This window comes from Thermobia domestica, chromosome 8, assembly GCF_964235325.1.
Source record: "Thermobia domestica chromosome 8, izTheDome1.hap1.1, whole genome shotgun sequence".
Lineage (NCBI taxonomy): Eukaryota > Metazoa > Arthropoda > Insecta > Zygentoma > Lepismatidae > Thermobia > Thermobia domestica.
Window position 1 is genome coordinate 163702934 of NC_137461.1, and position 18252 is coordinate 163721185.

The 18252-nt window shown below is 34.8% G+C and overlaps 1 protein-coding gene across 3 annotated transcripts in view; it reads right to left on the reverse strand.

Annotated features, from left to right (window-relative positions):
* c12.1 (spliceosome-associated protein CWC15) overlaps window positions 1-18252 on the reverse strand; it is a 92238-nt gene that overhangs the window by 14495 nt on the left and 59491 nt on the right. For all 3 annotated transcript variants that reach the window (XM_081769221.1, XM_081769220.1, XM_081769222.1), the window contains exons 3-4: window positions 8536-8652; window positions 2193-2361 (exon numbers count right to left, since the gene is read on the reverse strand). In XM_081769221.1, coding sequence (XP_081625347.1) covers window positions 2193-2361; window positions 8536-8652 — 286 coding nt within the window. The remainder of the gene's footprint in view (window positions 1-2192; window positions 2362-8535; window positions 8653-18252) is intronic.

Consider the following 18252-nt stretch of genomic DNA (forward strand, 5'->3'; position numbering starts at 1 on the left):
TTCAACATTGAAAATTATTTTAGTCTCTACTTTTATTAACATGTAATCATATATTGCCTAAAATTTTGTATTAAAAACGTAATAAATAGAAACTGTACACAATAACGTCGTTCTTTATGGATAAATAATAATTTTTCTACACAAAGTGCATACGTATGATATGTATGAACTAAAGGAAATACAACTTTGCTGAAAAGGTGTTGTAGCATTTCCTGTTCTGCAGTCATCACCTTGTTTATGTAACAACATATTTTATTGTATGGTTGCCAATATGAGTGCTTACCTTTCCATTCTTATTTTATAAATACGTCTGATATGAATCAATTCCAACTGTTTTATTTGACGTAGAGAACGCATAATCTTCTGTAAGTTTTGAAGATCGTATTCAAAATAGACCATCAATAGCGAAGTTACTAATAAAAGAACACATATAGTGATATAAGAGTTATAATTAACTATTCTGGAAAATTCAAATAGGAAACCGATTACTTCTATATTACTGGAAGAAATACTGGTGCGATATCGCTAGTGTACAAACATCGTAAAACGAAGTAAAAACTTTAGTAATTTACATTCATTGTTTCCAAAAATTAAAAGAAGAAACACTGACAGTTCGGTCGTTCAAAGGAATCTCACATATGTTAAAAGATTTTTCATAAATATATTTAAATTGGCCTCTCATTATTGTTGAAAACTCACTATGTAAGGTGACCACAGAGTAAGAACATTTTCTTCTAGCTTTTTATTTAAAGCAATTTTATGTCTAGCCTTCAAGACGAAAAAATGAAAATGGAGCATCTAAGACTAATAAAATCTTAGCTGAAGCACTGGTGAACCTTTTTCACAATTGAGTGCAAGTTTTCTTTACGTCATCGTTCTTCAAGACATACTGAAGTATTTGAACATTTCGAGTGAAATTTACAAAATCTTTATTCAGAACTTATTTTTCAAATGCAAAGGATGAATCAACATTTCAATCCTGAAAATGAAAGGAGTGTAGGGAGACGTGCACAGGCGCTTACAACTGGAGCTGTCAGCAGGCTCAATAAGAAGTTAGCTATCGAACCTGCAACATTACAAAGACGTGCTTGTACAATGAAAACAGTAAAGAATTAAACGACACGGAAACTCATCATTGACTTTTTCCTTACACATGGTCAGGATCGCAGGCTACAAGAAATCATATTCTGTACCAGAACTTCAAGTTCAATTCATCAACCAAGCACTGAACAATGTGCAAAGACTCGTAGTATTGAATGCAGCTGTCCAAAACCCGGGATTTGCACAAACAGAAACTTGAACAAGTTGCGCCGGAAAATGATCCACAATCCAGGTCTCTCAACTCGACATGCAGCCACACGAATGAGTATCAATTAAGCATCTTCAGAAAGAAACGAAAGTTTCATACTGTGACAAAAACAAAGTGTAGTACCTGATTATACACAAGCAATTAAGCCTGAAGAGTAAAGAAGTTTACAGGAAACTGTACAAAAAACTTGTGAAATCGGGCGATGAAAAATTCATCTTGGATGACAAAACATATGTGCCCTGTAACATCAATTAAATTCCCTGCAGACAAATCTGGAATGACATTCCTGAAGTGTACGTCCCTACGGACTCCAAAGTGAAACGGAAATAAAACGATCCAGCGAAATTCTTGATCTGGCAAATAATTCTTAATTAAGATGCTTGTCAGTGAACGTATCGCCACGAAGAGTTTCAATGGGGATATTTACTTAAACAATATCTTACGGTTTGTGAAGTCACATGTTGATAGACATAAATCACTTCTCTGCCCAGACTTGACACTAACACTATCCAGGTTTTTAGGTTAGGAAGATTGAATTTGTCTCGTGGAAAAGCAATTCTCGAAATGTGCCTCAGAGCAGACCAACAAAAATTCTGGGCGTTCTGCAAATTGGGTGCGACCAAGACCGATATGACAACATTCAAACGCCTGTGGACCCGCATTTCTAAAAGGGTAGCTACCCAATCTCGGAAAATTTTAAACAAACTTCAAACGCACTCTGCGACTTGTTGGTCTGCAAGGTGTTGATGGAATTAATGTAAAAGGTATGAAATAAAATGGTGCGCACAAATCCTCATTCCTGTCGCTTTCCTTTCACTGCCATTCTCCATTTCCAACAGGAATAATGACTCATCCTTTATTTTAAAAATAATGTTTTACTAACCTTCCTGGCTTGTTCAGCCTGACGTTCCTTTTTAATCCGTTGTAATTCTGCGAGTAACTGTGCAGTATCATCATCACTATCAGCATCATCCGAATCATCTTCATCCAAAGGGTCATCCGCATCCAAACTTGCTGTTGGTAACTGGTCCATTTTAGGACGCTTACTGCTACTACAACGCAAAACAAAATATTATTTTCAAACGATATTTTAGAATAACAGCATTTTCACTAAACTAAAATACAGAAGGAAAACTGTTGAATCTCTGTCGCAAACATGCGCAAAAAGAATAAAGAAATCATTACATAAGCATTACACCAAATAATGAAAAGTTTCGTTTAAGATCTAGATGTGTATTATAAATGTACAGTTACATAATGTACCATTATATATATATATATATATATATATATATATATATTGCCAAAATCTGACCACACTGTTGATTTTTCAGAATTTTCCAAATAAAAGACACTGAGTCTATACAGAAATTAATGGTTCTGCTGACATCGAGACAAATTTATTGAGGAAAGTTGCTTGGCAATAAACAGATATCTAATGAACAGACAACTAACGTCACGCCTAGTTTCATAATGCATTGTTTCAACGACACCTAGTGGTGTGTATGAACCCTTGTTAGTAGTTGTCTCTTCACTACAACGAACAGTTATGTATGAGCTATTCAATCCTGTCGTAATATGGGCAAAATTGGATGTAAATCTGTGACATGCGATCTCACTGTTTTCATTAGCGTGAACCAGTTGAACAGTGTAAAAAAAAAGAAAAAAAAATGAAAATACTATGCAATGCGGAAGAGAAACTGTTGACTAAGAATCGAAGCACGTGTTCAAGTGGTTATTTTGAGAAGAGAGATTCATTCTCTGCGAAAAATCGCTCAACGATCGGACGGAGTAGTGCGTCGGACTCTAGGAAGATAGTCACAAAGTAGTATAAATATTACACGGAAAAACACTGATCGTCCAACAATAACAACTTCCCTTAAGAACAAGTTTACTGGAAAAGCAAGCAAATGGAACAGACGTCAACTGCTCCAGAAAAGCCATTTCCAATCGGTATCAAATAGGACGATGGCCTAGTGCCTTCAGACCTATGGTGGCCCTACAGTTTACGGTACAATCCGAACCATTCGAATTCAAATCTCTCTCACTAGGGATCGAACCGGGACCCCGTGCATCACAGACGCACGCGCTAGCCCTAACCTTAGATGACTATAGGACAGATTGAAGCAGGGCTAGTCCGGAAACATGACTATCTGCTTCTCTGCTCGCCGACAACGGTGTCCACGTGCTCATTGCAGCTCGTGACATTTGCAGTTCTGAAGCAATGGAAACTGATGCGAAGGCATGATGCCTATCTTTCAGCAGACACCGCCATCAAACCGTCGATACATACAAGTCCATAGCTTCCAACGTCGAGTTATAAAGTCGTGTGTATATGGTGCATAACTGCCATTAGACATATTTGTTATCCCGTGGGAGTGATTACTTTGTATGATACACTGTCGAATCGTTGCTGCAAACGGTTCTCTTCTGTCCATTGCTTCCACAAATGCATCGTTGTCATGGCAGCATTATCAGTACGCGTACCAACTTTGAGGTACGAGAAGCCGCCTTTACGTAGGCCAACCATGTTAACTTTTTGAACGCAGTCATCTGTTTACAATGCATCTTTTAATGTTGACGACGTACAGTGACACTTGGCAACACATTTACTGTTTATCTTCCCACGCTCTTCTACCTAAGTATTGCGTAAATCTCCTATTCACGGTATTAGTCCGCGCACCGAATGGAAAGCTTTGCTATGTATTGGGCTGTAACCTTTTAAAGCAAGAGTATTGAAAAATTATTATTACCATCTTAAAGTGGAATTTTGATGCTTGATACACCGTAGGTATAATATACCGTATAGATAAGACATTATCAGACTGAAGACTATTCTGTATGATTTGAAATATACGAGAACTGCAAAAGGAACTGTAAGTTTTCTCGTAGAATAATGTTCGAAAGTATTATTTTCAAAACAGAACCAATTTTTAATAATGTAGTTGTGTCACAGACTTCAGATTTCCAGCCGCTTATAACTAGTGATGCTCGGTATTGTTGAAGCGAGCAACGATGAGAAATGAATGAAATGGTGGATTGAAGAAAGTGGGAGAAAACGGGAGAACCCGGAGAAAAGCACGTTTTCCCACGGAGTTTGTACACCACAAAGCTCACTTGGCGCGACCTGGGATCGAACCAAGGACCCCATGCACCAGAGGTGAATGCTCTACCACTGAGCCACCGCGGCCCCCTTGAGGCGATTGGAAATTCCCAGAAAAAAATTACTATATTCGACAAAATTGTACAATTTACGAGTTATCATAAGATTCTTATCTAAATATTTAATGGGGTGTTAAGTAATTCCTGATATTGATAGATATCAACTGCATGAGAGGGGTTTATGTGAAAAGCTCAGTAAACATACACATCATACTGTGTTAAAATCGAATAATGTGTACGAAAATTATCATAGAACATTTCTTTCAAAAAATGCCGGGGGGAGGGAGAAGTTCACTCTCTAGTTCTCGACTGACTTTAATCCCAGTAGTGTGAATGATTGTGGAGGCTGAAAAAGTATACGTCATATTGCATCAAAATCAAATATTTCTACGAAAGATATCTTGAGCATATTTTTTTTAATTTGAGGGACAAGGAAGTAATCCATATCACATTAGAGAACTAAATTCACCGCTCATTCTTAAATGATTTTGATTCCAAGCACAGAGGATTACGGAAAAAAAAAACAAGAAAATATTCGTATCAAAACCGAGTGAGTTCGATGTAACTTATCGTGGAACTAACTATAATTAAAAAAATAAAAATAAAAATAAAAATAAGGGGGAAAGGATACCACTACGCTATTCTTTACTGATTTCAGCTCCATATAGAGTGAATCATTCGGAAGCCTTAAAGAAAATATGCGACATATTATACTAAAATCGAACAGTTGTGCCGGAAATTATGAAGGAACATCTTTTTCAATTTGGAAAGAGGGTTCCAACTATACAGCATGAAGTAGCTGAATTCATCGCTTATTCCTAATTGATTTTATCCAATAATTACTGAGAATTACGGAAAAGAGTCAATGAAAATGTACATTATATTGGATCAAAGCCGAATGAATTTTAGAAAATTTATTGTTGAATTTTAAAAGAAATAGGGAAGGATAGAAGAGTAAATATACTACTCTGTTGTTTACTGATTTTAACTCCTTGCAGAGGCGATCACCAGGGAAAAAAAAAGTACGCCAAAATCCAACACTTTTAAACGAAAATTGTCGTGGAACATATTCTTGAAATCGAAGGGGGAATTCACACTTCCACTTCTATTCTTGGCAGACTTTAACCCGAAGTTCAGGGAGGATATTCACAACGCTATAAAGAAAATATACAGTAAGTTTTATTACAATAAATTTTTGTATATACTGGAAAATTGTCTTGCATATACATGTGTAAACTTGTAACATGGGGTTGATCTTATCCTGTTTACCTCCTTTATACTTGACGGATGGCAACCTCAAACAATAGGGTTATTTCTGCAAGTGAAAGGAAGGTACATATCAAATATGATCAAAATCGGATACGTTTTACAAGAGTTATCGAGGAACAGACGGACGGACAGATGCACACACAAACAAATGGCAATCGAAACAAACAGTAGAAGCTTTGCTAATGCTCGTTTCAATAATAATAATAATAATAATAATAATAATAATAATAATAATAATAATAATAATAATAATAAAACTGAGATAAATATCAACCTTTAAATTCGACTTAAAACAGTAAATTCAAATCCCATTCTTAAGTTCTTCCGCACACTATTCTCGCAAGTTTTATTCAATAAATAAATAAATATTATTATTATTACTTCTTTTGAGCAGCGATACGATAGAAGCTATACTGATCATGAAAAAATCAAATTCGAGATTTTAACGCATATAATGGTCCCTATATAACGGTCCCTACATACATAATAACCTATACAGAATATCATGCTAAATTTTCTCGCTCCTTGAATCATGTCATGCTGCAATTATTACTCGAAATATTGAACATTCCTATGACAAGGTGTCTACTAAATGTTTGTTTTTAAATTCCAGGTCTATTTACATTATTTTCCAGATAATAAATATACTCCATAGTTCTGGATAATCACAATAACATTTTAAAACACATTTTTCTGACCAGAACAAAATGAATTATTTAATAACTATACGATTTTTGTAACAGTTTCAAGGACATAACGTCCTCTTCATCAGACATTGAGAAAATAGAGATGACAGCAAATCTTATATCTTCCTCAGCCGTTAGTTATGTACAATATCACATTTTACATCACATTTGTAATTTACATATGTATAATGTAAAAAAAAGCTGTAATATGATATTGTTACATATTACAAATTTAAAATTTTATATATATAAAAACAACAATTAAAATTATATAAATGAAAATGCTAACTAACGGCTGAGGAAGATATAAGATTTGCTGTCATCTCTATTTTCTCAATGTCTGATGAAGAGGACGTTAGGTCCTTGAAACTGTTACAAAAATCGTATAGTTATTAAATAATTCATTTTGTTCTGGTCAGAAAAATGTGTTTTAAAATGTTATTTTCCAGATCTATATTTTTTAAGTAAAAAAAAAAAAAAAAAAAAAAAAAAGTTGTTATTGTTAATAAACCTTTTACCAGAAGACCAGTTGAATACAATGTGCAGAACTAGCACACGCAAGCAATGTTCTCAGCTTTAACTGCCATGTGATTCATATTCCTTGGTAGCAGTAACTCTGCTACCTGCGGAAGTTCTAAAAAATTATTCATTTAAATTCTACGCATATGTTAATTTATATGATTTCCTATAACTGCATGTTACTGTGGAATGACCAATTACTACTCATATAATGGAATACCATTATTAATTCATCGAAAGTAGAAGAATACAAAGAATGACTATCAAAACAGAAATAAGACGTTACGAATTACAGAATAACAATATTCACGGATTCACAATTTACTTCTTTACTAGAAACAGGCTCGCCTCGTCTAAATGTAATATTTAGCAATTCTTGAAGTGAAAGAAGCAATCCTAGTTATCCAGATTACTTTTAATACTTTGCGCTTGAACAATAATACTGTAAATAACAAACTAATGTTTTCGGATTGGAGTTTCTTATGTACAGCATTTGCTATTTTTCTTACTGATTTAAAATTTTCTTCGTGCAATTCCTTTAGAACTTACTAACAGTAGTTACATAAAATAGTAACTTTGAGGAAAATCAAGGTTTCTTGTTTTATTCCAGGCTTTTCCATGTTTTTCAGATACAAAAGTATATTCCACGTTTTCAAGGTTTTCCAGGTCAGTAGACACCCTGTACAACAATGAATACCACAGTCTGGCGATGTTAATAGAGAATTTCAATATTTCTACTTATTAAACTATTTAACTTAAATGATTTCGAAGGCCATTCTGAGCATTGCATTGCATAAATATTTATCCAACTTTACTTGTTAACATATACACGGTAAGGCAAAAAGATGTTAACATTAAATGGGTATTTTTTTGTTTTTGTTGTGCAGATTAAACCATGGCGTGCCAATATTCCACTGAGGAAAGAAGGAAAATAGCTGCCTAGATGGAGGTTTTTCAGTCCTCAAGAATCGAAAAAGAAAAATTCACGGCCTGGACCGGACGAGATGCACCTTTGTGCCTGACAATTTGTAGGATCTATAAGGACCTTGTAAGGACGGGGTCCGTTCAAGACGATTGCAAGAGAAACAATGGTAGAAAAAGATCTGTCCGAACTGAAGAGAATATCACCTTCGTGCAGACTTTCCCTAGAGATTAACATTTCTCAAAGGTAGGTGGTTAGAATTTTACACCGTGAGTACAGTCAGATGGTTTGGGATTACCTGAACGACGTTCTGTAAATGTTGGATTGATAGAGATCGTCGTCTCCCATGGCCAGCACGTTCCCCCGACCTGATGCCATGTGATTTTTGGTTGTGGGGCATGGTCAAGGATCGTGTGTATGCCACCAAACCTAGCAACCTGGACGACCTGAACCACTGCATCACTCAGGTCATTGCTGCTATCCAAATGGCTCAGAGGGCCATACAATCAACAATGGACAGACACCATGAGTGTATTGAGCGGAACGGGTGCCAAACTGAAACCCTATAACCAAATCTTGCCTTGTAATTTCGCGTGGGGAAACCCCCATTTAATGTTCAACATCTTTTTGCCTCACCCTGCATATGAAAGTTACGAGTTCCTACATACTGAGTACCGCTGGCATCTTGTGTTCTCTTTTCCCTGGATGCTCCCTTTTCTCGGTCTTCCAATTCTTTTCTGAAGTCACGGCTACGCAACTCTTCAGATGAACTCTGTCCATATTCCCTGTAATAAAATAAGCATAAATAATGAGTAAAGCAATTATTTGTGTGTATCTAACACGAAAAGCTTCAAAAAAAAAAAAAAAAAAGAAAGAAAGAAAAGAGAAGAAAAAAATCTGATATATATGTATATATATATATATATATATATAGATAGATAGATAGATAGATAGATAGATAGATAGATAGATAGATAGATATAGATATAGATATATATACAATATACGTACCTTCACCCACAGAAGGTGATGTCTACCTACTCGCTTCAATTGTACGCAAACCTAATATACGACATTTAGGTGGAAAGTAATGCTTGAAAATAAATAACGAAGTAATTCAAAACTAAATTTAGAACTATCATTAATCGCAAAGTAGGTAGCGCATGCGCATAGAAGTTGTTATCCACAACTCACTATACAATGTGATATATTAACAATCAAGGGAAATTTAATGAAAAAGTGTTAGGTACGTTAATGAAATAATATTTACATTGAAAAGAACCTACAGAGAGGTATGTATAATTATTTTGTGCTTATGCAAGCACAAAATGTCACAAATATGATTGATATTCAACGTGTAGACGCAGGGCAATTATTGATGAGGAGATGATTCGTAATTGAGCAACACAGCCTGTCTACATGTCATTTGTGGTGACTACACTTAGTACGGTGTTCTACATGTTAACTGATACAGGTTTTATACTCTCAGATTTATAAGAATGTTGACAAATTTTTTTTTTTTTTTTTTTTTTTTTTTTTTTTTTTTTTTTTTTTTAACTGTATTCCAGTTGATTATATATTTATTAGTGATATCTTGTAAAAGCGAGTGAAAGATCAGATCGCATGAAGTTGAAGGTTTTCAACAACTTACTCTTGAAAAATTTTACAACCAACCAATACCAGCAATTCCACGAAAATTCATGAAATAAAATTCGTGCTGATCGGATAAACTACTGCTTTTCTTAACGAAAGTAACCTTCTAACGGCTCTTAAAATTAGAAGACGACTCAACTCCTTGCGATTCAAGTATAGCCTCCAACAAAGCGGACCCATGCTTATGAAAGTATGATAATTTCTATGTAAGATATACTTTTTTCTCAAGCTGAAGTGAATTCAGCCCCTTGCCTTTAATTAATTTCAACCCTAACAATACGGGGTAAGTCTTAAGTCTTAAACAAAACATCTGCTTTGCTTCACAAAAACCTGGTAAATTTTACGAAATTTAATGTGGCACGTATTTTTAAGATTGAAGGGCGATAGATTCACCCCCTCAGTCTTGCCCAATTTCAACGTCAAGTAATGGGTATGATTGTAAAACAGCTAAGAAAATATACACACATTTGCATGAAAATCGAATATTTTTTTACTAGAATTTAACCCAATATATATATTTTCTACATACATATTCTTTACATACTTTTCGAAAGGGACGTTAAACTCAAAATCAACTCTACTCTTTACATACTTTTCCTCTTCAACACAATGATGGCTTTGACTCAATGTAATCTCAAAAAACAGGAACATGAAAATCGTAATTTCACAAAATATAGTGTTAAAAGTACAGTAAAATTCATCCTTTTATTTTGGACCGATTTCAATCTCAAGCAGTGGGAATGATTAGGAAGCCTATTGCATCAAAATCAAATGAATTATATAGAAGTTGTAGTATCGAGTTATTTTCCTGTTATTTTATGAGAGAACTTTCAATGGGAAGCAAATTTACCTCTCTTTAAACCCCCTTGTCGTTGATCGTTTAATCCTAAGCAATGGAGATGATCAGGTAGCCCTAAAGAAAATATACATAAAAATCGAAGGAATTTTACATATTATGAATCAACTATCAAGTAACTTGAGCAAGAAAGCTATTATCAATTAGTTTGAATGAAGTTTTACGGAATTTTGATATAAAAACTGTATGTTGTTGTTGCCCAGAAACACAGAAAAAAAACATCTTCTAGTGTATAAAGATACTCCCCTTCCCTTTGACTCACTTTCTCGTTCAGATGAGTATAAGAGGAGAGTAATCAAAGTCATATTGGCATGGTGAATTGTAATGTATACACAAGAACAGCAGAACAAGCCACTAGATAGTTGCACTTGTTTCATGACTTCGGAATCATTTAAATTATGATCCTTGAAAATGTTTAAGTTTGGACGAATAAATTCCAGAAAATTATAAACTAGTCGAAGTTCCACATAAATAAGGCAATATTAAAAGCTTTCTTCATTCAGAGAAAACGTTCGCTACTCAATAATAACATAAGCACTTTACATGTTCAAATTGTACAGGTCATGATGTTTGTAATCACATTCACGTGATACGGGTGACCGACATCGCTTGGACATCAAAGTTCTGAAAGCAATAATCAGACTTTTTCCACGATAAAGACAATACGACAGACTATTGAAGATATACTACATTTATCAATTTACAGCCATGTGAAAGAAAAAATCGCGTATACTGTAACTGATGTTTTATTGAAAATACTTTCATCCCTTTCATATACTTAAATTTAAGATTTTCCAATTACACTAGTCAACAAGATTTTCGCACAGAAATGAAAATAACTGCCTGATTCTAATAGAACTTTTCACGTAGAATTCGAATCTGCAGTCAGTTTTTCTCCATCACCCTCAGTTTCCCAGTGACAGAGGGATTTTCGGGAATTTTTTTTTTTTTTTTTTAACAATTTTTGTACATGTAGCTCGGGTACTCTTAGGTATATAAACACACAAATTGTATTGTATGATAGCTTGATTTATACTTAGTAAGCCCTCTAAGGTTCATAAGAATCGCATTATTCTTTCTAGAGAAATAAACATATTTATATAAAAATATGCTATATGTGTACTGTTCATTTTACCATATTCATTAGTGCAGATAAAATCATATGTAACTTCCACGAAAATTACAATATAAGCACGGTTTATACCTCATTGGACTTCCAATATTACAATATAAGCACGGTTTATACCTCATTGGACTTCCAATAAAACATATTTTCCATGATGTGTACACCATGTCGCCATTTTTGTATGACGGAATTTCTAGAGGGATTTTGTTGGAAATTCCCTCCAAAAAGTAGTTTATAAGATTTTTTTCTCAACTTGCTATTTGTATATAGTGATACAGAAACAGGAACTGCACTAAAACATAGTTTCATGTCTACTTAATAAATAATGTTAATTTCATGTGAATCGCATTATTCTGTCTAGAGATATAAACTATTGTGTCTGTTTATAGGTAATAAAGAATTTACTATGCAAGACTTTTACCACACACAAAAACCTAACGTTGAAGTATTATTGTCGGCACATGGATACTCAAATACAAGTACAAATACACGCATGCTTTCTATGGAAAATAAGTCACTTTTTAATATTTTGATCTGGCAACAATGCATAAAAAAAATCGATGACTCACGTAGCCTGATGACTGTTAGTAGAGTTGAGTTACGGTCCAAGCTGGGCGTGTTTTAGATGTGCCCGCGTAAGTTGAAGTGTTTGTGCCTTGTGGAGTTCGAACAGATTGTGTTGTGTGGTGACGCACTGAGTTAGATTACATTTGTGCTGCTTCATGATTGATGGAGCGTAGATTCGTGTGTGTATGTGTGTATGATACCTTACAGATTACAAGATGCCGAGGAAGTGTGTAAATCACCCGGACAATTTCTGTTATGTATGTGGGGAGCTGACATTTAAATCGCAAAGTCGATGTTTTACTCCACTTGTGAGGAAGTGTTATCACTTATATTTTGGTTGCTGTGTAGGAGACCAAGATAAGAATTGGGCTCCTCACTACATTTGTTGTACTTGCGTGAAACGTCTGACTGGGTGGGCAAATGGTAAACGAAACATGAACTTCGCAGTACCGATGATCTGGAGGGAACCAAAAAATCATTCTTCAGACTGCTACTTTTGTATGACACAGATAAAAGGAATAACCAGTAAATCTAAGCACACAGTACAGTACCCTAATTTGCTATCAGCAATTAGGCCAGTTCCACACAGTGCAGAATTACCTGTACCAGTACCTCCTGCTCATCTTACGGTAAATTAGGATTACGTACTTGAGGCAACTACTGAAGTTCCAAATGAAGATGATGATCCTGCTTATGTAGGAAACACATCTACATTGGATCCCCATCTTATAACTCGGGTGAACTAAATGACCTCGTACGGGATTTAAAACTCTCCAAGATACAGGCGGAATTTCTTGCTTCTAGACTTAAAGGCTGGAATCTGCTCCATCGTGGCACTAAAGTGTGTATTTTTCAAAACTACTATTCTCAAGAAAATGATTTAGTGTATTGTAATAATGTCTGTGCTGTGATGGATACACTCGGACATGCACATATAAGTACAGAGTGGAGATTGTTTATTGACTCTTCCAAAACTAGTTTGAAGGCTGTCCTTTTGCACAATGGCAACAAATTTCCTTTAGTGTATTTGGCTTATGCAACTAATATGAAGGAAACCTATGAAAACATCAAAAAAGAGTTAGAAAGAATTCAGTATGAGAAATACAAGTGGACCGTTTGCTGTGATTTAAAAGTTATATCTTTGTTAATGGGTTTGCAGCTTGGTTATACGAAATATTGTTGTTTCCTCTGCGAATGGGACAGCAGGAACAAAGCGGAACATTACATCAAGAAGGAATGGCCAAAGCGTGTATTAACTCCTGGACAGAAGAATGTTGTTTATTCCTCACTGGGGAGCCATGATAATTCTACCTCCTCTTCACATTAAGTTGGGGCTCTTCAAAAACTTTAAGGCAATGGACAAAAGTAATGCAGGATTTTGTTATCTCAAGGAAAAATTTCCTTGGGTTAGTGACGCTAAAATCAAGGAAGGGATTTTTGTAGGCCCCCAAATAAGATGTTTACTCCGTGACCAAAAATTTGAGGATCTCTCAACTCCGGTTGAGAAAGCAGCTTGGTGTTCATTTAAATGTTTAACAGAGATTTTTTTTAGGAAACCAGAAAGCCCCAAATTACCGTGAAATTGTGAGTGATTTCCTGCAATCATTCAAAGAAATGGGTTGCAACATGTCCCTTAATTTTCACTTTCTAGACTCCCACCTGAATTTCTTTCCTGAAAACCTTGGTGCTGTTAGTGATGAGCATGGGGAACGTTTTCATCAGGACATTTCCTCCATGGAGAAGAGATACCAGGGACAGTTAAGTTCACAAATGCTAGCTGATTACTGTTGGACACTCAAAGAGATGTTCCAGAAGCCAAACACAGAAGAAAGTCGACAACTAAAACATTTTAGTTAAGGTAAGTAAGAGTTCATCTATTAAGAAAATACCACTCACTTCTTTTGTATTATTTATTAAGTACACATAAAATTATGTTTTAGTGCAGTTCCTGTTTCTGTATCACTATATACAAATAGTAAGCTAAGACAGAAAAATTATATAAACTACTTTTTGGAGGGAATATCTCACAAAATCCCTCTAGAAATTCCCTCATACAAAAAATGGTGACACGATGTATACATCATTGAAAATATATTTTATTTCAAATCCAATGAGGTATAAACCGTGCTTATATTGTAATTTTCGTGGAAGTTATATGTGATTTTATCTGCACTAATGAATATGGTAAAATGAACAGTACACATAACATATTTTCATATAAATATGTTTATTTCTCTAGAAAGAATAATGCGATTCTTATGAAACTTAGATGGCTTACTAAGTATAAATCAAGCTAACATACAATATAATTTGTGTGTTTATATACTTAAGAGTACCCGAGCTACAGGTATGAAAATGGTTAAAAAAAAAAAAAAATGAAATTTGAGGGAAAATTTCCCGAAAATTCCTCTGTCACGGGAAATTCCTCTGTCTGAGGGTGATGGAGAAAAACTGATTGCAGATTCGAATTTTACGTGAAAAGTTCTATTAGAATCAGGTATTTTCTTCCGTGTGCCAGAGAAAAAGTACTTTTTTGTCGACTCGTGTTATTGCTCAATATTAGCGTAAAATAATGAAATTAAGAGAAAACTTTCTTCCACTGCCACACTGCCAACACAGTAAAAGGAAATACAGTAGATTTTCTCGTAAACCCCCTCTCCTTAACTGTCCATCCTCTTAATTAGCCATCTTCCAAGAAATAATTAATTTTCGTTATCAGCTACAATCGGTGGATACTTGGAGTGGATCCTGATGCAGTTTGGAATTCCTGTGTGATGGTCTGGATAGATGTCTGCCTATTACACTTCACGACCCTCTTCAACTGTCGGTGCTCTCTGTCAGTCCACAGACGAGGTCGGCCTGTACGCTTTTGTGCTGTACGTGTCCCTTCACGTTTCCACTTCACTATCACATCAGACACAGTGGACCTAGGGATATTTAGGAGAGTGGAAATCTCGCGTACAGACTTCTGACACAAGTGACACCCAATCACCTGACCACGTTCGAAGTACGGTACGTGAGTTCCACGGAGCGCCCCATTCTGCTTTCTCACGATGTCTAATGACTACTGAGGTCGCTGATAATGAATACCTGGCAATAGGTGGCAGCACAACGCACCTAATATGAAAAACGTATGTATTTGGGGGTGTCCGGATACTTTTGATCACATAGTGTATATAGGATGTCTAAAAAGTTCCCTAATATGGGGTAACTGTTATTATCAGTTACAGCAAAATGTAAGAGGAGAAACTGTCTCCAAATACGATGTTTTCAATCTAAAGTGAAGGAATTATTTAAATCGGACCAGCCGTTTCAGCTATACACTCTTTATGCGCCCAATGTTGCAAATGATGATGATGTTATGATGAAAATGCAACGCTGTCATTTATATGGACACACAAGATAAGTAAATGAAGTTATTTTCTTTTACGCTAACATGTCGATGGCCAGCCTCCATTTCAAATAATAAGTCTGCTTCCACGCGTTTCCTTTAGTTCTTGTTTGCAATGCAGTTACTCATAATGAGACTAGGGTTGCCAACTGGCTGTTTTTTCACCAGCCTGGCCAGAAATATTGCTGTTATTTTATTTAAAGCCGGTGACTGGTACAAACTTCTTACTAGCCCCTTTATCACCGGTTTTTTTCAAATTTGTATCTAGTTCGAAGCAATTTCATCTAGTTCAAAGTATAGATTTAAAAAGTAACTTTCACTCTGTAAATCCAAAACTATAACCTTTCACTATTTATCAACGATTAATATACTTTGTTCATCAGTTTAGATAATTTTAAAGAGATGACACGGACTGTATCAGGAAAATGTAAAATTAATTTGTAAGGAATTTTATACATTTATTAAGAGTGAAAAAGGATTTAAAGCAATTTCCTGCAGTTGAAGTATAAGTTTAAAGAATAAATTTCATTTTCCAAATCCACAATTGTCACGTAAAGATTAATATACTTTTGTTCACCTGTTTCGATAATTTTAAAGAAGTGGCAGTTACTGGCAAATAGAATAAAATGATCAATGCCGATTTCAGTTTCTCATTTATAGCACAATGTATCTATTAAGCTTATTAGTGAATGTACCAAGGGTATGCAGAATACCGATGCTAATGTATTTTTGTTCACGATAGTACATTTACTTCCCATGGATGGGCACGAACAGAGATATTTACAGTTAGATCTTTATCATAGAAAATTTTGAGAGGGTGACAGTTTTTTATTTTTATTTTTATTTTATTTATTTATTTATTTTTCGAGAATTGGCAACCTTAAATGTACCGCTGCCAAGATTTCTCATCATCCTATTTTTCAATCATCTGTGAAAACAACATGCTAAAATGTGGAGGCCGTGGTTATCAAATTCTGAGCCAGATCATTCGGATCATGAAAATCTACGCCACTTTAAAAATTCATGAAATAGTGGTATCGCAAAACGAAATACTTTGTGCGAAGTTGGAGAATCCTCGAATGAACATCGAAAATCTAGGATAGGTAGATATATATACGTAAAGGTGAGAAACTTCGTTACATGGAAAGACCGTATATAATCACCGAAATTAGAAAAAAAAAAATCCCCAGTCGATCATCTGGGATTTTGATGAAACTTGACACACGGGTAGCTACTTCCCTCGTAACAAAGCCTGTAAAATTTTTATTTTCCTGTCTCTACCAGTTTCCGAGAAACTGACTTTGAAGTGAGGCAGCCCGGATCGTAACTTGCTGAACACGCTGATTGTTTAAGTTTTCAATGAGCAAAAACTCGGTTACTAATTAAGTTACATGGGTCAAACTTTTTCTGTAATAAATATATGCATCGCTATAATGCAGTAATATGTTGAAAGCGGCATGACCATTTTATGTTCGGATATATAAACTGTCAAAGTCAGCACTTTTTTACATCACCATTTATAAAGCTCATTTTTTAACGTGTCACAGATTTCCTAGATAAAACAACAAATGCCTGTGTTTGTGTGCAGTGCTTTATAGGGTAGTGAACTATATGCACCAGTAATGCAGAGCTATTAAGTTGGTATCATTGAAAAAAAAAAAAAAAAAAAAAAAAAAACACTTTTTACTTATTTTCACAACCCTACTTAACTATGTTGACAGTTGAATGAGTCTGATATTTTGGATGAACATTTCTACTTATGTAACAAACAACTTGTGCGATTTTTAAAACCCTGATGTATTTCCTTCCATTTTAAATCATCTCCTTTGTCAACAGGTGTCGGTTGTCTTTCAGGTTTAGAATGAATATGGAGAATGGAAGTAGTTAGAGAGATTCTCAACAGATAGTACTGCTGGAGCATGATTTATCACATACTTCTTATACCTGGCCCCTAAATGGAATTAGTATATGATTATCGCATTAGAATGTCGAAATAATAAGACAGCTACCTCAAAATTCAACAGCATATATACTATCGCACAACTTCCCGTTTCCTTGAATACGCATCAGGATTCGTCCAAAAACAGAATTTCAAAAGCGTAGTTTTACACTCATTTCACAAAGAATAATGTAAGCCTAACATCGAAACCGTATGTGGAAATAAGCTTTCTTGGAAATATTTGGTCTAATAAGTAACTGATCTTTTTAATGTGTTTCTAAATTATCCACATTTGATGCCACCGAAAATGTCCAACTGTCCACGTTACAAATTAATAACAGTATGACTATATACTTACCGTACATGGTTCCCCCGTTAGTGTAGTCAAATTACCACAGAGACCGTGACCAAGATTGAAACCTTTCCAACTTCATAGCTCTAATTGTGCAATCAGAAGTAAATTTTAGAAGTTATTATCTTTTGTATTTAATAAACGTCAGCAAGTAACTATACATTTAAAGAAAAAAACAGAACAGTCTTTCTACTTTCGTATAAATATAAAATTGACAATTCTCTGACTTTGCACGTTATTTTAGCAATTTTTAAAACACAATTTGCTTCGTATTATACACAAACTCACATTCCGCACATAAGCCTTCTAATCTGCCAGCTAATCAGATGCACTTATACTGAATTGTTTACTACTTTTAACAAACTATTATGACATAAATAGATATCAGCCTGCCCTTTATATTTAAAGCCCTTGTAGTAACGATTGGAATTCTTCCAATGTCTAATCCTTAACATTTAAAATTCATTGTACTAGTTCCGAAAGATTTATGAAACGTGAATA